This window comes from Sarcophilus harrisii, chromosome 4 (genome assembly GCF_902635505.1).
Source record: "Sarcophilus harrisii chromosome 4, mSarHar1.11, whole genome shotgun sequence".
NCBI lineage: Eukaryota > Metazoa > Chordata > Mammalia > Dasyuromorphia > Dasyuridae > Sarcophilus > Sarcophilus harrisii.
In genome coordinates, this window is record NC_045429.1 from 287,146,028 (window position 1) to 287,170,178 (window position 24,151).

At 36.3% G+C, this 24,151-nt stretch overlaps 1 protein-coding gene and 1 non-coding gene across 2 annotated transcripts; both read right to left on the reverse strand.

The window, feature by feature from the left end:
• Positions 1-2,275: 2,275 nt before the first annotated feature.
• Positions 2,276-9,399, reverse strand: RACK1 (receptor for activated C kinase 1). Its single transcript, XM_003768832.4, has 8 exons — positions 9,104-9,399; positions 6,101-6,272; positions 5,007-5,154; positions 4,667-4,762; positions 3,869-3,979; positions 3,367-3,507; positions 2,765-2,875; positions 2,276-2,401 (listed from the first exon to the last, which is right to left on the reverse strand). Exons 1-8 carry the CDS (start codon positions 9,210-9,212, stop codon positions 2,336-2,338), a joined length of 954 nt encoding a protein of 317 aa, XP_003768880.1. The 5' UTR covers positions 9,213-9,399; the 3' UTR covers positions 2,276-2,335.
• On the reverse strand, positions 3,229-3,297 carry LOC111720599. Its single transcript, XR_002770217.1, has one exon. It is a non-coding gene; the product is annotated as a small nucleolar RNA SNORD95 (small nucleolar RNA).
• Positions 9,400-24,151: the final 14,752 nt, after the last annotated feature.

Below are 24,151 nucleotides of genomic sequence, written 5' to 3' on the forward strand. Positions count from 1 at the left end.
AAAAAATGTTTAGGATATATAAAATGTGCCTATGATGTCAAGTTCAAGAGAATACCAACCATCTCCCAAAAAGAATTGTGAACTATTTCATTAAAAAAAGATGCTAACTTGTTTTTTTCTAAGCCAATGTAACTATGTAGTGATCCATTTCCACTTGAGCTCGATACCACTGTTGTAGTGAATATATTAAGATTACTTCTAAGTAGTCCTTATAGAAAATCCAGGTTTTTATCTGCAGTTCTTTCTGGGAATCTGAATTAGGTTCTGTGCCAATGTCAGACTCTGCTCCTTGCTGCACTTGTTAATCAGCCCTGCTTTGTTTCACTTTGGATTTTGGGCTGACCTGAAATTACCAACAAAGAGCTGGAATCTTCAAGTGTCAAGTCTTAAATTTCTAACGGATGGAGGACCTAAGAGTACCCAAGCCCTGGTTGTTGTAGTCTGCCTAATGTTGATACATCTTTGAAATTCCCTAGATCCCACCCAACTACTTTGCCTTTAGCCAAACACAAATTCTTGCATTGCTAGGAATATAGCCTATAGCAGGGGTCCTCAAACTACAGCCCACGAGGCAGATGTGGCAGCAGAGGACGATTATCCCCCTCACCCAGGGCTATGAAATGTATTTAAAGGCCCACAAAACAAAGCTTTTGTTTTCACTATAGTCCAACCCTCCAGCAATCTGAGGGACAGTGAACTGGCCCCCTATTTAAAAAGTTTGAGGACCCCTGGCCCTATAAGGCCACTCTCCTGGTCATGGATTTCTGACATCTTTTGCAATGGTTTCCTTAATTAGTTGACCTGATGTGAATTAAAGGATATGGTTTATACAGAAGTTGAATTATCTGCTTTCATTCAGAAGGAAATCTTGGATCAAAATAGGCCAATGTTATAGAACTACATGATACAATCATATGTGTTTCTATACTTTACTTGCAGCCCACCCACCTCCCCTAAGCAAAAAAAAAAAAAAAAAAAAAACACTACTTCACTTGGCTTCCAACTTAGCATGAAACCTTAACATAATTCAGTTTCAAAGTCATATATAATCATGTTAAACATATTACTTATGTTGTGAAAGAATCAGAATAAAAAGGAGAACCCAAAAGGGGGAAAAAATAGTATGCCAATGCTTTAAATTTTCTTATTGCTCAAACTAATTTGATATCAACTTACTGCTTCATAACATCTATCTGCATTTTTAGAGACTACAAACTTTCCTTGCCCTCATGGTTTGTCATTCCTTGAATTTTACAAAGAGCCGGGTGACAAAAAGATAATTATTTATTGCCCACCTTGGAAATGGAGGGTCTATTTATAACCTTGTGTTGTTAACTAGCAAAAACAAAACAAACAAAAAAAACCATTGATTGATGTCTGTGACCCAAGCAATATTACACAGTAAGAAAGTCACAACCCAAACACTGATCTTGATACCAATTCCACTGGTATTTTACCACTATGCCATTTTATTCCCTCATGTTCAAATATGTTTAAATCCTCATAAGGAAAAGGCCATCAGTTACTATCTACCAAAATTACACTTGACTTGTAAATTACCTTTTATGAATAGCAGACAACTTAAGTCTCCATTCTCCCCCACCTTTGTCAAACAGTCCATTATCCTACCCCAAAAGCCACCATAAAGGTGGCTATAAAGGTCTATAAAGGTGCTTGAATAGACTATGATCACTGAGTTGTTGATTGGGTTCCAGCTAAACACTAGTGGAAGGTCTTTATAAAGCATCCAAATAACCCCAATTCCCTGTAATTACTTAAATGAGACATTATCATGAAAGTAACAATCCAATAAAAAATTCAATTTTACTTTGAAACCACAGTTGGGTGCTTATTAACCCATCCTATACATTTCATTTGAAATTATACATTTATTCTTGTAGAAAAGATTGTTGATAATCTCTTTTATTGTTGTGTAATAATTGCAGAAATAACTTTGAGAGCTACTGGATGCTATCTAAAATAGTAACGTATTCCCAAATAGAAAAATAACTTTTTAGCATCAAGATCGACTTCCCACATACTCAAAAAAGACTTTGCTGTTCTTTTCTATTCCCATGACTACAATTAGCCAGTGATTCTGCCACAAAAGTCCATAGACTTTTTTCCTTTAGTATCCCAATCTTTGGTTTTAGTTAGGAATCTGTCCTCAAAAGTCACTTGCCAGATTTTAGGCTTAAAAAAATTATCTTGAGAAAATATGGGGAAATTACCCTTCAAGAAACCAGAAGAACCAATCAAAGAAATAACAACTTCATTTTTCCAGAAGGCAAAAATTAATGTCTTTATTTCAAAATATGAGTTATGATCGACCCTTTTACCGAGTGCCAATGGTCACTTGCCACACTCGTACCAAGTTGTCTGTGTATCCAGCAAAGAGAGTCTGCAGGAAGAAGACAAATATAATTTGTCACATAACCACATCAATTCCAAGATAAAATGACCTTTCCCTTGGCACCATTTCTTAATGACAATAGTACTTCCAAGGCTATTCTTGATGAATCACAAGATCAGCAATTCCTTATTATCTTCATGTGATTGCAAAGGCTATAGAGCCTTTCTCTAATCACATTTGCTAATGTCATCCCTTGAAAATTTGTATATATTTATTTTTGTACTTGCATACTATCTCCTGAACTGCAATGTTAATCCAATCCAAGAAATTCTCAAACCCAGTTAATCTAAGAAGGGTCCAAAGTTTCCTTGAGACAATCAGCTGTCAGGGGGGAACAGGATAAAGATTTACCTGGCCATCAGCAGACCAGGCTAAGGAAGTGCACTGGGGAGGCTCAGCCTTGCTGCTCGTGCTGATCACTTCTTGTTTAAGCTCATCCACAATGATTTTGCCCTCTAGGTCCTGAAATTCACAATAACTAGAATTATACCACACACACACACACACACACACACACACACACACACACACACACCCCCCCCCCCCCCTTTTATTCTCATTTATTTCATTTGACTTTTACAACCATGTCAAGCTAGATATTATCCCCAATTTACAGTCCTTGGCAATACCAAGAAAGGTGTGGGGACAGACTCAGTCTACCAACTATCAAACTATTTCACAAGACACTTCAGTTCTTTTTTCCTTAAAAAAAATACAGGATAGATGACATAAGATATACATAAACTGTATACTCCCTACCAGTTTAGGGAACATCCCAGCTCTTTCTCTAACTTCAGACCTGGGGTGCCAGAAGACAGCTCAGAAACAGCCTCTGTTTTTCAGCAGCATTACTCAGATGGCATGTTGGGGTTCATCACAGCTCTCCCATGGCCTTTAGACCCCTTTCATTAACATTTCTGTGAAATCTAGACAATATAAAATCCATCACTCACCCAGATCTTAATGCTGGGCCCAGTGGCAGCACAGAGCCAGTAGCGATTGGGGCTGAAGCAGAGGGCATTTATTATATCACCACCATCCAGAGTATAGAGGTGCTTACCCTCATTGAGGTCCCACAGCATGGCCTGACCATCCTACAAAGAGAATTCAAAAATATTCCCATACAGTTCATTTCCTTAAACCCAGCCCAACTCATTCAAGTTCCCCTTCCTCCTGCCTGTGAATCTTTAATTCCTTTAATTTCCTACAGAGGCTGAAGAAGCCAGGAAAGAAGTCCCAAGAGGTTAAATGATCTATCAAAAAATCATACAGGTAGTGGTAACGGAAATTGATTCTAACTACATTTCTAGCAGTACCTACTCTACTGCACTGGTTTCCATCAAGAATAACTGAATCCCTTTCAGATTAAGACTCATGAGACTCAATTACCACAAACTAAGATTTTTAAAATATTTAACCTTGGGCAGAGGATGAAGGTCCTCTAATTTCTCATACCTTTCCTCCGGAGGCACAGAGAGAACCATCAGGAGAAACTGTAACTGTGTTTAGGTAACCTGTGTGGCCAATGTGGTTTGTCTTCAGTTTGCAGTTGGCCAAGTTCCAAACCTAGAGATACAAAAGAGGAAAAAGTTTCAGAGAGAGGAATCTGCTCTGCATAGATAATTCATATAATCAACTCACAATTTTTCAGTTTTCCTTAGGCTGATAGAGTACAACAATGAAAATTCAATTGAAACAACTTTAGAATGGATTTGTCTTCCTCAGACACAACACTGCTTGCAATTTGATACAAACTTATACTCTAAAAATCGATCAGTCATTTGCAGTAGTAAGTGGTACAAGGATTGTTTTTCCCCCCTCAACAGATAACTTTTAAAAAACCAACAACCAGATAAATTGTTACTTGCTAATTTTAGGCCACAAAATACAGTTGTAAATGTAACCAGGCCTTTGAATTTCATAGCTTTGTTAGATGCTCAATATATAAATAACTAAGAACCACTTAATTATTAGGGAATATTTTCCTAATTTTGAGTTATGAATTGGTATCTTTGCATCAAACCACAAAACAAAATAGAAATTTTACCTCCCACCTAACCAATCTGATTAATTGAACAAACTTAAAATAACCAACAAAGTATCTTTAGCCATGCCTACAAGAAGTGGAAACCTGGAATTAATCAAAGTCATACACTATTTTAACTGCCAAATATAGAAAAACCACCAGTCAGGAGTAGATTAAAAATAACTTTAGTAGATTAACACCAGTAGGTCCAGCTTGATCACTTTTACCTTGACCAATTTGTCCCAGCCACAGGAAACAATGATAGGATTGCTGCTATTGGGTGAAAAACGGACACAAGACACCCACTCTGAGTGGCTCTCATCCTGTGGAATATTCAAAAGGAGAAATTAGGCACAATTATTCTTATTCCTGTCCTCAGTTCTAAGGCTGTGGTTCTACTGACTTATGTTTCTTAACACTCTAGTTGGTTCAAAAGAATTTAAACTGAATGAGAAAATACATCCTGCTCTAGCCATACATGCATCACAGTGGGAAATTAACCTTACTGTACAATAAATCCCAAGGTCCTTGACAGGAACACAAATCCTGTACTGATTTTTTTTTTACCTGTACAGTGTATTTACAGACACCGAGGGTATTCCACAGCTTGATAGTCTTATCCCGGGAACCAGAGACAATCTGGCGATTGTCTGAAGAGAAGGCTACGCTCAGCACATCCTTGGTGTGACCAACAAAGCGCCTGGTGGTGGTGCCACTAGATGAGAAAAGAATATTCCTCTAAAACACACGAATTCCCTTTCTCCCAAGACAATTTTCCACATCCCTCTTTTATATGACCTTCTGTTATCTTTATAATCGACTAGGAAAAACGGTTCCTTCTTTATATGCTAGCTATAACTCCTTGCTGAAAATCTGGGCCGACTGACTAATACTAGTCTCAGAACACAAGATAATGAAATACTTTCTTTTCCCCTAGATTTGGGGAATGAAGGAAGCACAGGGAAGAGATAGGTACAAAATCTTATATATACAGTGTCAGATGATGTCACTTTGTTTCACCTAAATTTCTTTATGTTATAAAGTTGAGTGGGGGGAGGGGATTTGGAAAGAATACTATCAAGTCTTACTGTAAAAAAATCTATGCGTAGTTTTGAAGGTCCCATCAGAATTGCAGGACTTGTCTTCAGTTTCCAAGAAGATCAGCTGACAATGTCATACATTCATCACTGGGACATCATGAGCTCTTTTCAAGACAAAGTGTCTTGACCTTCAAATAATTCCCTCCACTACCATTTGTTTGGCTTAATCCAGGCTACTTCTTTAACTACCTAGGCCTTATAAAAACTGATGTTTCAATTCAAACAAGAAATAAAACTATTGGGTTTTTTTTTTTCTTACTTAATATCCCAACGACTATTCTTCCTTGGTTCAAACTACCATTATCTTGCCACCTAGAATACATGCCAATTATATGCAATTGTTCCGTCATTTCAGTTGTGTCCAACTGTGACTCCATTGGGGACATCCATGGCAAAGACACCAGAGTAGTTTGCCATTTCCTTTTTCAGTTTATTTACAGATGAGGAACTGAGGCAATCAGGGTCACATAGCTAGTATTTGTAATTCTCCCCTCTCCCAATCACCAAAGGTCACAGGCTTAATATCTATCCTAAGAGGTAGCCATTCAAATAGGTACTTACGTTGTAAGATCCCACAGTCTTAATGTACCATCCCAGGAGCCTGAGAGTGCAAACTGACCATCGGAGGAAATGACCACATCACTAACAAAATGTGAGTGACCTCTGAGGGCACGCTGAGGAATCCCATAATTTGTTTCATCTCTGGTTAGCTTCCACATGATAATGGTCTTATCTGGATAGGAGGGAACAAATGAAGAGAAAAAGATATTTACCAGTTGGATAAATATTAGTTTGATGCTCAAACTATCTATAATTTGTTATCAACTTACTGCTTCATAACATCTGCATTTTTAGAGAATACAAAGTCTCCTTGCCCTCATGATACTTGTTCTAAGAAACTTGCCCTCACCCTTTATTCATTCAAACTTTCTCCTTACCCAATTTATCTTTTTTCTCTGAACCCCAAATGACAAACTCATCATGATGAAATATGTTATACAATCCAAAGAAAGAACTATGGCATACTATTTTCTCTTTTTTTCCCTTTTGGGTTCTTCTTTTTGATTCTTCTTTCACAGCATAACTAATATGTTTAACATGATTATACTTGTATAACCTATATCAGATTGTTTGCTGTCTTAGGTAGAGGAAGGTGACAGAGGGGAGAAAGATTTGGAACTCAAAAATCTCATAAAAACAAATGTAAAAACCATGCATCTCTGGGGGAAAAAAACCATCAAATGCTATAAGTTAATAGATCATAACTCAATTAAGTACTTTGTATTTTTCATTACTTCACATAAACTTTGGCTTCAACTGGATTCCAAGCAATTTCTGCAACACCCATTTTAATGCTTGGGGTTGAAAAGATTAATAGCATAGATTAGAAGCTTGAATCAGATCACTCACCCCCAAACCTATACTCTTGCATCCTTTCTCATCACACTGGACTGTTTCCAGTTTGCTGCCAGCCAATTAGTCAAATTCCTTTGCCTAGAATTCATAATCTATTATTTCATCTACCATTTCAGTCTCACATTCCTTAATATATGTCCCCAAAACCTGGACTATATTATTTCCTAAACATTCTTTGTACTTTCTAAGTCTTAGATCTTCTCTAAAAGCTTGATTCAATTGCCAATTCTTTAAAAAGACCTATTGATCTAAGCTTAGCACAGTGCCCCAAACACAAAAATGGCTTCAAGTCATTTTAGGCTTTCAGGTCATTCAGTCATTAACTGCAATTAATTCTGATAATATTGGAGAAGAGACTTGGTATTGTTCACATATAATAAGTCTCCAATAATCTCATTTTAGGCACAGAAAAAATGGATTTTCCTTTAGTTTTTAATCCCCAAAGAGGTTTAAATTAAATTAAGAGATTAAGTGATTTAACCAAAGTTACAGGACAATTAGAACCAGATAGGTCTCCTCACTCCCACCCATAATGCTTTTCAATATATCACAATATTCCAAAGGAAAATTGTTTAGCCAGTACTTGGATTTGGCAAGAGCACTTCATGAAATCACTATATAAATGCCAGGCCTGGCAAAACTATCCAACCCTTTTAGAACTAGTTTTTTCATATCTCCAAAACTCAGAAAAGTGCCTGACACTAAGTAGAAGCTTAATTAAAACTATCTGAATTAAAAACTAGTTCATTGGGACAGTAAAAGGACAAGACAGAAGCTCAGAAACAGCCTCTGTATTCAGCATAAGCAATCAGATGGCATGTTAGAAAATCATCATTGCTTCTCTCTGGCCCCAGAACACTTCCCTGAAAGAGGACAGCCAACCTGCTCTGCTCTTCTCCCATTCCTTCCTCAACCCACCCAGGGTTTTCCTCATTCCTAAAATTACTTGCTGTCTTTACAAATCTTTGTCTTAAACTATTCCCCCTAGCAAAAGGCCAAAAAAAAAATTAAGTTCTAGGTCCTGGATACACAAAGTTGAAAAATAAGCTTTTTGTCCAATTCTACAATTAAATTATCTTGGTATATCAGGTATACAAATGAGAACAGGATTAAATGCACAAAAGTCAAGTAATAGCACTAGAAATTCGGAAAAACTTCCTGGTAGTGGTCTATGTTGGAGCCCCATTAATAAAATAGTACTCTAAAGTACATCCTAACGATAAAGCTGGAAGGAAGCTCAGAGATCACATAGTTCAATTACTAAAAAAGTAAAGAAACAGGCCCAGAGAGAGGAAACAGCACACAGGAAGAAATAAAGCCTGGTTTTTATTAAAATGAAAACCCAAGACGCAAATCTCTGGAAACAAGGGGAATCCAAAGATCGGGATTCACAGACTCCATTCAGAGATTCTTGTCCTTGGAAAGAAGTGTGTGGTGAGCGAAGGGTGTCAAAGTGGGGGAGGAGAGGGGCCAGTTTCATAAAATGGGGCTTGAGTTTCAAGGGAAAAAAAGTAGGTCCTCAAATCAGGGCACTCGGCTCAGCATTTCTTGAATGAGACCGATTCTACCTCCCTTCTTTTCACTAAACATGGGCGTACTACCCTTTCTACAAGCCTAAGCAGGGTCGAAAAGCCATCAAACCACCAACTTTCTTTTATGAATGTCCAAGGCCAGATTCAAACTCTTATTCTACCGTCTCTACGGCCGGTGATCCACCTCGTCCCCTATCGGCCCCTGCAACCAACTTGCAAGAGGGCAATCCCTTTCCACCCACTCCAGTATCACCACTCACCATACTATTTTCTCCCCCGCGGCAATTTTATGGGCACGATTATCCGCCCCATCCCATACGCAAGGACTGGGCTCCAGTCTCCCCTATTAGTTTCATCCAGTAACGTGCTTTTCCAAACTTTCCCAAAGTGCTCTCTTCCCTCCCCCTTTCCCTCCACTTTCGTCCCGCCACCCCCCACGCTGGAGATTTTGCCGCGTCCACCAGGGCCGAGTAACCGTTCATTACAAGCGCTCTTCCACGTTCCCGAACCTTGCGGTTCGTCCTCCAGCATTCGCCTCTCCCATCTTCCCTAGTCGGTGAGACAGTCTCTCCTAACCTTCCCCCCGCCCCTCGCAGGCGTGATCCGGGCGCGGTACCTCGGGAGGCTGACAGGATCATGTCTGGGAACTGAGGAGTCGTGGCGATCTGGGTCACCCAGCCATTGTGGCCTTTAAGGGTACCCCGAAGGGTCATCTGTTCAGTCATGACGACTTAGACCTCGGGGATCACTCCAGAGAGAAGGATGGATCCAGATTGCACGGAGAGAGAGCAGCCAACTCTCCTCCACGCCAGCAGGCCAGCAAGAAAAGAGAGAACAGCTTCCGGCCGGAATCGGATATACCCTAAGTTCCCGGATCCGGTTTAAAATGGTGCTCTGACGCAACACGTTTCCGTACGAAATGGCGGACGGAGTCTTTCACAGGCAGAAGGAGAAAGGGGGTTGGCGGAGCGCGGCAAGACGAACGTGCGTCATGACGTCTTCTTCCGGGAAGCTGCGTAGCGTTATGTCCTCGTTCTTTTACTTGCTGTCTTTAGTGTTTATGTGTCCCTTGCTGTTTTACCGTATCCTTCGATTGCAAAACTAGAATAGTGATCCACAAAGAGAAAGTCACGAAGGATCTTGGTAAAGAGAAGGGAAAATTGTTCTGCCAGTGAGCATGGAACACGTGTTTTTGCCCTCCTTCGCTCTGTATCTGTACCGCACAATCTGAGAGATTGAGAACGCTTTCAGCATCTGGTGTTTACGCCCTTCACTAGCCACTTCTCTGGTTCCGTGCTACCCATCCTCTCCTTGGCAAAGCACCTCCACCAAAAATAGGAGCGTTTCTAATAGAAAATAAGACATATAAGGAAGAGTTATTAAGATGAATCATTTTAATACTGCTTTTTAAAAAATGTATAAGGCAACACTTTATTTTCAATTGCCACCTCTGCATTTTTCTGTTTCTGAACTAATGTTCTCTATATTCTTTAAAAAGTGTTTCAATGCTCCTTTTTAGGGTACGGTTGCATCAAACATCATCTGCCCTTTATTCGTCCTCCAACCGTCATTAAGAATAGAGAAATAACTTAGTTTCCAGAATTTTTTTTCCTTTTTAATTTCCCTCTTGAGGATCAGGAAGGGTCTTTTACTTATATATATTCTCAGCACCAGTTTCTAAAGCTGAGTATGGAATATAAAATATAAATATAAATAAATAAAATATAATATATTATAAATATAAATAAATAAAATATAATATAAATAAAATATAAAATATAAAACCCTAACCCACTTTAATGATGTACTTTAAAATGCTGATTGATTTGAGAGCAAGACTGGCCAGAAAAATTAAATCAAATTTTTTTCTTTTCTCTTAATAGCACCCAAAAGAATTTAAGTTTCCTGTATCTCTTTTCCTATTTCCAATCTTTCTTGCACATAACTACAAAACCAAGTTTCAAAAACATGGCTCTGACCATTTAAGTCTCCTGTTCAACAAGCTTCACTGGGCTGAATTGTGTCTAAGATAAAATACAAATTCTTCCTTAGCAATTAAAGTCCTTCATAATCTGATTCCAGTTTATCCTTCCAAACTGATTGATTTATGTATTATTTTCTCTTACCTACTCGGTGTCTCAGACAGACTGACTGCTTTGCTCTTTCCCATATGCATTTTATCATTGCCCAAGTACATTTTATAATCCTTTGTTCTCTCCTCACCTTCACCTCTTGAAATCCCTATCTTCCTTCAAAGCTCAATTTAGATACTCACCAGATTCCCTCAATTGTATGTGTATGTGTAGGAGAGCACCAAATTACATATATAGGTATACATGTATATGTACATGTATATATGTATGTTCCTATGTATACAGGTATGCTTGTATATATATATATATGTGTGTGTGTGTGCTTTTATACCTATAGATGCACACATACAGAGAGAGGGAGAGAACCTAGCATTGAGTGTTGAGAAAAGTATATATTGTTTTGAGAGCCATTGGTGGTCACTATTATTATTCAGCTACTTTTGTCCTCTCTTTTAGAGAAGATGGTTTTCCTTTAAATCTAACCAAAACAAGGAGTAAGAAAATGACCATGATCACTAGGTCATGCAGCTTATCAAAGCTACAACCAAGTTGCAGGAAAATCAAAGTCTCAGTTTTTTATGCTCTGGAAAGGTGTAAAAATTTGAATTAATAATTCTCTTTTGCTCAACTTGAGTCTTCAGATAGGAAAATAGATCAGTTTTTAAAAATTTATCCTTCCCTCTCTCGTAGGGTGTTCCTACTCTATTATTTTCTTTGTTGAATAAATTCAATGAATTTATGAATGAATGAAGAAATGAAGTATTTATTAAGTACTTTTATATGCATAGCACTCTGTTGAGCCTGGACTTTAAATAGAAAAAGTAGAAGCTTAATGAGGGTAACCACATATATGAGAAAAGTTCCATGATTATTAGAGTGCTACAAACAAAACAGATGTGAATGCTTTTTTAAAAAAATGTAAAATGATATCAGTTTCTGATGTTGAACCATTTGACAAAGCCAGAGATTGGTGGGAAGAACTTTTTTTTTTTTTTTGCAAGATCTTCAGTAGTTATGGCTACTGGCACATTTGCCAAGAGGTTGCTTCCCAGAATGATAGCTAAGAATACTGGGCTAGAAGCATTGCTATTCCCCAATTCTTGGATTCAGGGTATTGAGCTGCCTCTATCAAGATTTAAGGGAGGTGGTAGTGTTTTTATTTTCTGGCACTCTTTGTTGTTAGGGGGTCCTGCTTTTTTGGTTAGCTTGACTTGTCTGCTCTGGGTGTAACAGCTAATTACTAGTTTGTGGAGATGCCTGGTCCTTCCCCACAGCACTTGCTTTCCTGAATGATGACTATGGGATGAATCATAGAGATAAATGACGCAATTTCTAACCAGTTGTCTTGACAAAAATACTGCTTTAAAAACTGAAAAGAAATGGAGAGTAAGTAAACTCTTAAGAAACAAAGATTCAAGGAGCAAACACACTTCCCCTGAGAAGTGAGAGGCACTAGAAAAGAGAAGAGTAGCATGAGAAAGAGTCAGCAGTTGAAAGAGTTTCAGAAAACTTGGTTGCCTATTCTGGGACTCTGGTGTAGGAATTGATCACACAGTCCCTGTCTTCTCATCTCTTCCTATGAGATGCTACTTTTCTCCAGTGGCTGACGTGGCAAATCCCAGTCAGTTACTGCTGACTGCTACTGGCAACAGTGATTGTTATATCCCTCTCTGGAAGCTAGGATCTTATTTCTTATATAATATGCTTATTCTCAGGGGAATGATCTCACATGATTTCTCTCTCTGTCCCTCTTAGAAAAAGTTGAGATTAGCTTCTAAGTATAGTCCATCATAGAGCCAGCTCTGCTTTCTTGGGATTTGAGTAGGGAGACACTCTAAAGTTTTTGTTTTCCAGTGGACATTGTCTCTAGTATCTGGATACATTTACTTATCAATGAACATTACTGTATAACCTTTGAGAGCAAAGATTTTGTCTCTTCTGTAATTATATCTCTAGTGCCTAGAACAATGCCTAAAAAACAGCAAGATGTTTAATAAACTCTTATGGATTGATGGAAAGAACTTTCCTTGAAAATCACTGTAAGAGAAGAAGTGTAGTTGGTTGGTTGTTGTTCTTCATTCTTGAAGAGGACCAAAGTGACATCATTGTGTTGTAGTCAAGGTATAGTGTGTCCAAATACTCGATAACTATAGCAATCTAGTGTTTGACAAACCCAAAGACCCCAGCTTTTTGGATAAGAACTCACCATTTGACAAAAACTGCTGGAAAAATTGGAAACTAGTATGGCAGAAATTAGGCATTGACCCACACTTAACACCATAAACCAAAATAAGGTCAAGATGGGTTCATGATTTAGACATAAAGAGTGATATAGAAACAGCCAATCATAGACACAATAATTTCATCCAAGAGAGTAACAATAATGAGACAACATATCAAAATTTGTGGGATGCAACCAAAGTGGTAATAAGGGGAAATTTTATATCTCTAGATGCTAACCTGCATAAACTAGAGAAAGAAAATATCAATAAATTGGGCTTGCACCTAAAAAAACTAGAAAAAGAAGAAATTAAAAACTCCCAATCAATTACCAAACTTGAAATTCTAAAAATAAAAGGAGAGATCAATAAAAGTGAAACTAAATAAACTATTGAATTAATAAATAAAACTAAGAGTTGATTTTATGGAAAAAAAACAACAAAATAAATAAACCTTTAGTTAATTTGATTAGAAAAAGGAAAGAGGAAAATCAAATTTAGTCTCAAAAATGAAAAGGAAGAACTATCCACCAATGAAGGGGAAACTAGAACAATTATCAGGAGTTACTTTGCCCAACTTTATGCCAATAAATTTGACAACCTAAGTGAAATGGAGGAATACTTACAAAAATATAGATTGCACAGATTAACAGAAGAGGAAATAAATTATTTAAATAATCCCATTTTAGAAAAAGAAATAGAACAAGTGATTAATCAACACCCTAAGAAAAAATTCCCAGGACCAGATGGATTTACATGTGAATTCTACCAAACATTTAAAGAACAATTAACTCCAATACTATATAAACTATTTGAAAAAATAATGAATGAAGGACTCCTATCAAATTCCTTTTATGACATAAACATGTACTAATACCTAAACCAGGCAGAATAAAAACAGAGAAAGAAAATTATAGCTCAATCTCCCTAATGAATATTGATGCAAAAATCTTAAATAAAGAGATTACAGAAAATCATCCCCATGATAATACACCACGACTAAATAGGATTTATTCTAGAAATGCAGGGCTGGTTCAGTATTAGGAAAACTATTAGCATAAATGACTATATCAATAACCAAATTAACAAAAACCATGTGATTATCTCAATAGATGCAGAAAAAGCATTGATAAAATCCAACACTCATTCCTAATACAAACACTAGAGAATATAGGAATAAATGGACTTTTCCTTAAAACAATCAGTAGCATCTATTTAAAATCATCAGCAAGCATCATCTGTAATGAGGATAAACTAGAACCATTCTCGACAAAATCAGGGGTGAAACAATGTTGCTCTTTATCACCATTACTATTCAATATTGTGTTAGAAATGCTAGCTTTGGCAATAAGAGAAGAAAAAGAGATAAAGACATTAGAGTAGGTAATGAGGAAAACAAATTATCACTCTTTGTAGATGATATGATGGTATATTCAGAGAACCCTAGAGAATCAACTAAAAAGCTATTAGAAATAATCCACAACTTTAGCAAAGTTTCAGGATACAAAATAAATCCTCATAATCATCAGCATTCTTATACATCACTAACAAAATCCAACAGCAAGAGATACAAAGAGAAATTCCATTTAAAATAACTGTTAATAGTATAAAGTATTTGGGAATTTATCTGCCAAGGGAAAGTCAGGAACTATAAGCAAAACTACAAAACACTATCCACACAAATAAAGTCAGATCTAAGCAATCAGAAAAATAACAAGTGCTGATAGGTCGAGTGAATATAATAAAGATGACAATACTACTTAAACTAATCTCTTTATTTAGTGCTATACCAATCAAACTCCCAAAAAATTATTTTATTGACCTAGAAAAAATAATAACAAAATTCATCAGGAAGAACAAAAGGGCAAGAATTTCAAAGGAATTAATGAAGAGAAAAGCAAATGAAGGTGGCCTAGCTGTACCAGATCTAAAACTATATTATAAAGCAGCAGTCACAAAAACTATTTGCTATTCACTAAGAAATAGAGAAGTTGATGAGTGGAATAGGTTAGGTTCACAGAACAAAATAGTCAATGATTATAACAATCTAGTATTTGACAAACCCAATGGCTCCAGCTTTTGGGATAAGAATTCACTATTTGACAAAAACTGCTGGGAAAATTGGAAACCAGTATGGCAGAAAGTAGGCATAGACCCCCCCACCTAACACCATATACCAAGATAAGATCAAAAAGGATTTATGATTTAGACATAAAGAAGGATATTATATACAAATCAGAAGAACATAGGGTAGTTTACCTCTCAGATTTGTGGCGAGGAAGGAATTTGTGATCAAAGAAAAACTAGAGATCATTATTGATCATAAAATAGATAATTTTGATTATATTAAGTTGAAAAGTTTTTGTACAATGTATTGGTCAACTTGCCATCGGGGGGAGGAGATGAGGGGAAGGAGGGGAAAAATTGGAACAAAAGGTTTGGCAATTGTCAATGCTGTAAAATTACCCATGCATATAACTTGTAAATAAAAAGCTATAATAAAAAAAATAATAAAATAAAATTTAAATTTTTTTTAAAAATTAAGAAAAAGTTTTTGTACAAACAAAACTAATGCAGACAAGATTAGAAGGGAAGGAATAAACTGGGAAAACATTTTTACATCCAAAGGATCTGATAAAAGCCTCATTTCTAAAATATATAGAGAATTGACTCAAATTTATAATAGTTCAAACCATTCTCCAATTGATAAATGGTCAGAGGATATAACAGACAATTTTCAGATGAAGAAATTGAAACTGTAGTCACATGAAAAGGTGCTCCAAATCACTATTGATCAGAGAAATGCAAATTAAGACAACTGAGATATCACTACATACCTGTCAGATTGGTTAAGATGGCAGAAAAAGATAATGATGAATGTTGGAGAGGATGTGGGAAAACTGGAACACTGATACATTGTTGGTGGAACTGTGAACGGATCCAACCATTCTGGAGAGCAATTTGGAACTATGCTCAGAAAGTTATCAATCTGTGCATATCCTGTGATCCAGCAGTGTTTCTGCTGGGATTATATGCCAAAGAGATCTTAAAGGAGGGAAAGGGACCCACATGTGCAAAAATGTTTGTGGCAGCCTTCTTTGTAGTGGCAAGAAACTGGAAACTGAGTGGATGCTCATCAGTTGGAAAATGGCTGAATAAATTATGGCATGTGAATGTCATAGAACATTATTGTTCTATAAGAAACAATCAGCAGGATGATTTTAGAAAGTTCTGGAGAGACTTACATGAATTGATGCTAAGTGAAATGAGCAGATTGAAATGAGCAGATTATTGTACATGGCAACAACAAGATTATAAGATGATCAATTCTGATAGACATGGTTCTTCTTAACAATGAAATGATTCAGGCTAGTTCCAATAATCTTGTGATGAAGAGAGTCAATCACACCCAGAGAGAAGACTATGGAAACTAAGTGTGGACCACAACATAGCATTTTCACTCTTTCTGTTGTTGTTTGGTTGCATTTTGTTTTCTTTCTCAGTTTTTTTTTTCCCTTTTTTGATCTGATTTTTCTTATTCAGCAAGATAACTGTATAAATATTTATACATATACTGGATTTAACATATATTTTAACATTTAACATGTTATCAGCCATCCGGAGGAGGGAATAGGGGGAAGGAGAGGAAATTTTGGAACACAAGGTTTTGCAAGGATTAATATTGAAAAATTACCCATGCATATGTTTTGTAAGTAAAAAATTAAAAAAAAAAAAAAAGGTATGGTGTGAGGAAGTATGGCTGATCACACCAATGTGAGCTCAGAAGGCTCTATCATGAGTCAGATTCATATAATCCATATGAACATTTGGAGTGGAGGTATGTCTAAAGTTACACATCTCATATTTCTTTTGAGCTACTGCAATTCTTTATACATACAGCATAGTGCCTTATTTAATATAGGCACACCATACTAGGCAACTGCCCAGTGTCTCCCACATCATGTAAACAATTCCGAAGTTCTTAAAAGACCTGGAGAACATCCTTGTATTTCTTCTTCTGAAGAACATCTGCCATGTGAATGTTTTCCTTGCATAAGTTCTCCTAAAATAGTACGTTAGTTGAACATACATTTGGCATTCAAACAACATGATCAGTCCTTTAGAGTTGTGATCTCTGCAACAGAGTCTGAATGCTTGGCAGTTTAGCTTGAAAAAGGACTTGTGGTACCTTATCTTGCCAGGTGATTTTCAGAATTTTCCTAAGACAATTCAAATGGAATCTATTCAATTTCCTGGCATGATGCTGGTGTACTGTCCAGGTTTTACAGGCACACAACGGGGTCAGCACACTGGCTCTGTAAATTTTCAGTTTGATAAGCAATCATTTCAGAATCTCCCAAACACTGAGCTCTCACAATGTGTGCATCAACTTCATCATTTATGTGTACATCTCTGAAAAGTTTAAAAGAAAAAAAAAAAGGTAAGAGAATTTATCCACAGTATTCAAATTTTTTTTCATTTGCCAAACTTTTTTTTTTCAACCAGTGAGGCTATTTGGGTATGATACTTGCTAAATTCTCTCACAAGAGTTTTCAAATCTTATTGGATTTTGTGTTGTTCACAAAAACATGGACAAATTCCATGTACTAATGAGGAGTAGAATCATCTTTGCAGAAGTTTTTACCCTTTTTCTTCTTCTTCTTTTTTTTTTTTTTTTTTTTTTTTTTGGTATTTCAACGGCAGGATGGGATCCCTATCTGCTGTGGCAAGTAGATCAGAATTGGGTGAAGCAGACAGTTTTTTAGGGTACCTCTTCTAGTTTCTTTCTCATACCAGGAGGTAAGCAATTCAATCCTTTTAAAAGTCTGTTCAGACACTCAAGGAAGTACCAAATCCCACTGCTCCCTCCACTGAGAAGACAACTCTATGGCGTGGGCTACCCAGATATCTGCAGCATTGTAACTATAGCTCCTGGTGCAACTGCACTGACTAGTTTGTTACTTGCCTGATGCCACAGGACTTTAAGATAGATAAAAAGGGTAAAAAAAAAAAAGCCATGGATGATGTCTTTTGCTTCACATATAAATTAGACTTAAATGAGGCTTTCTCTAGAGTCATCAAAGTTCAGTGGCAAGAAAAAGTCAGGATGACTAGTGATGTCTTTGATAGACCTAGATATCTTTGATGTCTCACTAAGCTCTTAACATTCCACATTCCATAAGTGCCTGCTTCAGTTGCTTTCATGGCCATTGAAACAGATTGTTCTCAACTATCCATTCCTCTGAGGGAAGTTTTCACAAGCTTGAGGTAGTCACACCTTCTAACTCATTGAAGGATTTGAGATCCCTTGGTTCACCTCAGCCTGATTTAGCTTTCTGCCAAAAGTGTTTGCTGGGGTGTGGCCAGACCACCTGCTACAACTCTTGGAGTCACAGGTGAGAATTGGGTGGATCAGGTGGAAGCTAAAGTTGGAAAGCAGGCCTCAAAAAGGTTCAGCAGGCCTCAAAAAGGTTCAGCAGGCCTCAAAAGGATTCAGCAATCCTCATACCAGAGATACTAGCCTTCCCTGAATATATATTACCACCATAACATATATATCTATTCTTCAGGAAGCTAGGATGCCTCCTAAACTAAGGACTCAATATAGTCATCTTAATTTTATAGATGAAGTCATCAAGAAGCAAATGAAGAAACTTGCTCAGATGTCAAACTCTTCATCTAATAAGTTAATTAGGCTCTAAACCAGGTGTGGGGGTAAAGTTAGGCCTACAGTTTGAGAAATTATTTGATCTGGCCATGCCAAGGCAACCTCAGGTGACAACCTCTCACTTCTTGAGTTCTTTAAATTGACAATTTTGTATAGCCTGTGAATGATGTTATAAATATCCAAATTGCCTTTGGCAGAAAAAAAGGTTCCAAAACCTTGCTTTAGACAAAGTGGAGGTAAGGGAAATGTGAGGAAGCTTTGATCAATTTAGATAGAAGGAAAGATTTATTAAGTATCTACTATGTGCCAAGAATTAATTAAAAAGAAACATTATCTCATGGTTTCAAAGTCATTGGATGAGGTGGGGTTATAAAGAATTATGTTCAGATTTGTCAAGGAAACTTTTTCTCTCCCTGTAAGTCAATAAAATAGCAGACTATTTCAGGACTCAGAAGATTTGAATGAGTGATGAGCAGTGGTAAGCCCCTGATTGAGATAAGGAGCAGAGTCTGAACTTCACATTTCTTCTCCTTACTCAGCCAGAGAGAATGTTTAGAATTTCAGAGAACTAAAAGATTGGTACTTTTTTGTTGCTATCCTAGTTGTGTCACTAGGGCAACAATGGCTCATGATTGTTTTGCATTTTAAGATGAAAAAAAAAAAAACAAAAAAACCACTAGATGCAATGTAAATCAAATTCAAGGTTCTTCAAGGAACCCAGCAGAAAAGCTTTACCATATAAGAGAACTATCTTGATAGCTCCAGAAAAAAGGATTTCCAAGAGCATTGAGTTACACCCTTTACCATTTATATTTCCTAAAGGTAAATCCATTCCCTCTGAACTCTACATATACTGATGGAAATGTGTCACAGATTTGGGGGAAGATTGTGTTGTATCAAGATTACCACCGCAGTAAATGATTATTTCCTTTTTTCCTTTTTTAAAACTTTTTATTATTATTATTATAGCTTTTTATTTACAAGATATATGCATGGTAATTTTTCAGCATTGACAATTGCAAAATCTTTTGTTCCAATTTTCCCCCTCCTTTCCCCCACCCCCTCCTCCACATGGCAGGTAGACCAATACATGTTAAATATGTTAAACTATATATTAAGTACAATGTATGTATATATATCCATACAGTTATTTTGCTGCACAAGAATTGGACTTTGAAATAATGGACAATTAACCTGTGAAGGAAATCAAGAATGCAGGTGGACAAAAACAGAGGAATTGGAAATGCTATGTAGTGGTTCACACTCATTTCCCAGAGTTCTTTTGCTGGATGTAACTGGTTCTATTAATTATTGAACAAATGGAACTGATTTTGTTCATCTTATTGTTGAACAGAGCCACGTCCATCAGAATTGATCAAATGATTATTTCTAAAAGCTAATTAAGAATGACTAATGGAAATCATCTGTTGAGCATGAGGCTCATGACCATTAGAAAATGAATCTACTACCCCTAGAATCTTGAGGAGAAATGCAATTAGTAAGGACCTGGACAATAGAGATTTTGGAGAGACTATGAGAGTCTATTTATACTACACTGATAACTCTTCTACTATCTTGACTTCATAATTCTTCAATTTCTTTAATTAAAAGATCTTCTGTGGTATAAATTGCATTGTATTGGAAGTCAGAAAACCTAGTTCTAATCAAATTCTGGCTCTAATGCTCATCAGTTTGGTAAGTCTATGAACTTCAGTTTCCTCATCTGTAAATTATGGATAATAATATTAGTTATTTTTGTGAGGTATTTTATAAATCTTAAAACCTTATATAAATGTGAATTATTATTAAGTGAGCACAATCAGACTTTCTTTTGAAATGCTGGGAAATGTGTTACTTTTTTTTAACATATGTTTTTTAAATTATTGTTGTTTTTCTTTTTTTTATATACATTTTCCAATATATGGGCCCAAAATAAGACTTAGCCTCCCTTGTCAAAAATAAAAGTATTAACCTTCATGAGCATCATACAGTGTGTGGAACATTAGGTATTCATACTCACCTGCTTTATCACCTGTTCTCTGGTTTGGTCAGTCATTTTAATGTCTTGGGAATTTTTACCTTCAAAATAGCTAATGCTAATTGGGCTATTTTCATAAATATCAGATAATTTGTCAGGTCTGGACATTTAGAGAAAAATGTACAATGAAATTAGACTAAAGAAGTCCTCTACAAGAACACCCTCACAACTATATACCATGCACTTAGACTGACTGGTCCTTTGGATCAATTAATCATAGGAATCTGCCACAGCAAGACCTTATTTCTTTTTGTTTGTCATATTTTATTTAATACTTTCCCCAGTTACATACAAAACAAAACAAAAATTTACATTTGTTTTTAAAATTTTTGAATTTTAAGTTCTCTCCCTTATCCCCACTCACAAATAAGCAATCACACATGAAGCTATGCAAAACATTTCCATAAAAATCAAGTTGTGAGAAAAAAAAAAAAGATCTCTCACCCTAATGAAAATAAAAACCCTCAGAAAAATTAAATTGAAAAGACAGAGAATGCTTCAATCTGCATTCAACACATTCAGTTCCTTCTCTATGTATAGATAGGATTTTTCATCATAAGTCTTTCAGACTAGTTGTGAATGATTATGCTACTGAGAACAGCAAAGTCAATCACAGCTGGTCATCCCAGAATATTACTATTACTTTGTATACAGTACATTTCACTTCGCTTGAGTTCATGGAAGCTTTCCAGGTTTGTTTGGGTTTTTTTTCCCCTGAGAACATCTGCTCATCATTTCCAATAGAAGGACTTAATTTCTTTGGTTACTACAGAGTCTTATCCCCAAGCTATTGATAAAGTCTTCAACAATAAGTTTCAAGCTAGTAGAATTGGGGATTGCAGGTATGATCTTCATTATGATTTTATTCTGTGTTAGCTAGAGGAACTGAGAAATGGCATAGACTTTGCTTTCACAGTCTATGCAGGAAGTCTGCATCTCTAAAATTATTTTGCTTATGTGTTTTGTTTGCCACTAACATTTATACCACATTTTAAAGCAAAGTTGTTCTATATTTTTAATGTTTTATTTAATCTTAATGTTTATAGCTGAGAATTTTGGGGTTTGGTTTTTTATTTTGTTTTAGCCTTTTGCTTTCATTGTAAAAAAACAAAATCCTGCAGTGAAAAGTAGCATTTATTACATTCTAATCAAAGATACAGGGCCATTTGAGCCTTTAGGGACCATTTAAGCCTCTAAAATAGATAAACTATCTCAAATTTAATCATGGTATTAAAGGGGAAGGAAAACTATGTTTCCTGTAAAATTATCACTCTGAAACTGTGTTCCTTTTTGATCTATCATCCCTTTTGGAGTCTCAGCCCGTCCTGGGGAAGGCATATCCCCTCAGAAAAGTTATCTTTTGGGGATGCCAGATCCTTTGATTCAATTAGAAATCTTGGTCAAAAAGCACCCCTTTGACATGTCATTAATTCCAATTGGAGATCTGGGCTGGATACCGATAAGCATTTAGGCCTGGGGACTTGGGCTTTCTGAAACCTGAAGTCTCAAGATTCCTTTGTTTTTGTTTTGTTTTGTTTTTTTGCTCTGCTTTTAGGACCCTGCCCGCTAAGAAGGCATTCTCTTCTCAGTGCCAGCTTCCACTTCCCTAATAGGACTTTGCTACTAAAGAAAGTCAGTCTCTTAGCAAAACTGGCTTCTTATCCAACAATACACTTTCATTTTTGCCAATTAATATTTCAGGTTCATGAATTCTTTTATGAAGAACCTGTGCACTGACCAAAAGGGGATTTAACAACTTTCTGACTGCCACTGACCTCATCAATATGACTTGTGTTGAAGGAAATTTGGTCTGTAATAAAGAATGTGATAATTTTAAAAATTTAATAATGTGACTATGATGTAATAGGATTCTGTGTCCCCCTGATCTTTATGGAGGATAGGTCACCTGGCCTGGGGAAATTCTTTAAAATATTCCCCACCCACTAGAATCTCCTGGTTTGGGGAAAACTACCAGGTTCCTATGGGAAATTCCCACTTCCTACTGATCTGGGAATCACTTTCATCTGAGAAACAATCACCAACCTTATTGATTTGTAAATTAGCCCCTTATTGCTCCCTATCCCCAAACCATAGAAACCTAAATAAAAAAACAAGACTATACCCAAACCTTTGCTATCTTCCTGATCAGGAAGCAGCCCACTGAAGGAAAGAGTTTCTCAGTGAAATTAACCTATTTTTGTCCAAAAACCTCACTTGCAGACTGGGACTGGAAACCCCCATTTCTGTTAGGGTATACTCACCCCTCAACAACTATTCTTTCAAAACTTATTCAAATTTTTTTTTTATCAGTTTGATGAGTATGACATGAAAACTTTGCATTCTTTCATTTCTATTTCTCTTATTAGTGACTTGGAGCATTTAAAAATGTTGATGATTTGCAATGCTTTTGAAAACTGTTTATTCATATTCTCTGACTTGTTGAGTACTAGCTCTTAATTGCAAATTTGATGCAGAAAATTATTGCCCTTTTGACAATTTTTCTTATTAGAATAAGAGTATTTGAAATACAGTAAGTACATAATAAATGCTTGTTGATCCATTCCACTTATTTTATTCATGAAAAAATCTTTTTAATATTATATAATCAAAACTATTAATTTTGGGGGTTTGTGTGTGTGTGTTTGTACATTCTCTTGTGAAGTTGCACTTCTTATGTATGACCACAAGGTGGTGTAGATACAATAACTATATTGCTGCTTTCTAGTTCTGGAAAAAGAAAAAAACACTTTTTCTTTGAAGCTGTAAGATTTTTAGAGATTGGTGTGGGAATGGGGGAGGGATGGATTCTCAGAAAATCTGAAAAGATTGTATTTAGATCTTTGGGGAAAATTCACCTCAGTATCTGTGTATCCTTGCCTCCTGCCGTAGCATAAAATTTGTTTAAATTTAATTCAATTCAATTTAATAAAAAAAAAATTTTTTGAGTCTGTATGCCAAGCACTATGCTAGATGCTGGAAATACAAAGACAAAAATGAAATAATCCCTTACTTCGAAGAGCTTACCATCATTTTATACTCAGAGCGATTTCCAGTCACTATGTGTCCAAGGGTCAGAAAAAAGAACCAAGGACTGAAGAAAGAGAAAGGCCAGCTAAGGCTCTTATCTCTTTTCTTAGTATTCTAAGATTACAGTCCTTACAGTGTTACTACTGGGATTATATCCCAAAGAGATTATAAAGAAGGGAAAGGGACCTGTATGTGCACGAATGTTTGTGGCAGCCCTTTTTGTAGTGGCTAAAAACTGGAAACTGAATGGATGTCCATCAGTTGGAGAATGACTGAATAAATTGTGGTATATGAATATTATGGAATATTACTGTTCTGTAAGAAATGACCAACAGGATGATTTCAGAAAGGCCTGGAGAGACTTACACGAACTGATGCTGAGTGAAATGAGCAGGACCAGGAGATCATTATATACTTCAACAACAATACTATATGATGACCAGTTCTGATGGACCAGGCCATCCTCAGCAACGAGATCAACCAAATCATTTCCAATGGAGCAGTAATGAACTGAACCAGCTATGCCCAGAAAAAGAACTCTGGGAGATGACTAAAAACCATTACATTGAATTCCCAATCCCTATATTTATGCACACCTGCATTTTTGATTTCCTTCACA

Bases quoted from the DNA above. Each gene is read 5' to 3' on its own strand.
- RACK1 (XM_003768832.4), bottom strand. From the start codon at position 9,212: ATGACTGAACAGATGACCCTTCGGGGTACCCTTAAAGGCCACAATGGC. The intron at 3,980-4,666 runs GTAAAAGTGATC...TTGTATCTCTAG, and splicing joins GCTGGGACAAATTGGTCAAG to GTTTGGAACTTGGCCAACTG. The intron at 3,508-3,868 runs GTATGAGAAATT...TTCTCTTTGTAG, and splicing joins TCTGTGCCTCCGGAGGAAAG to GATGGTCAGGCCATGCTGTG.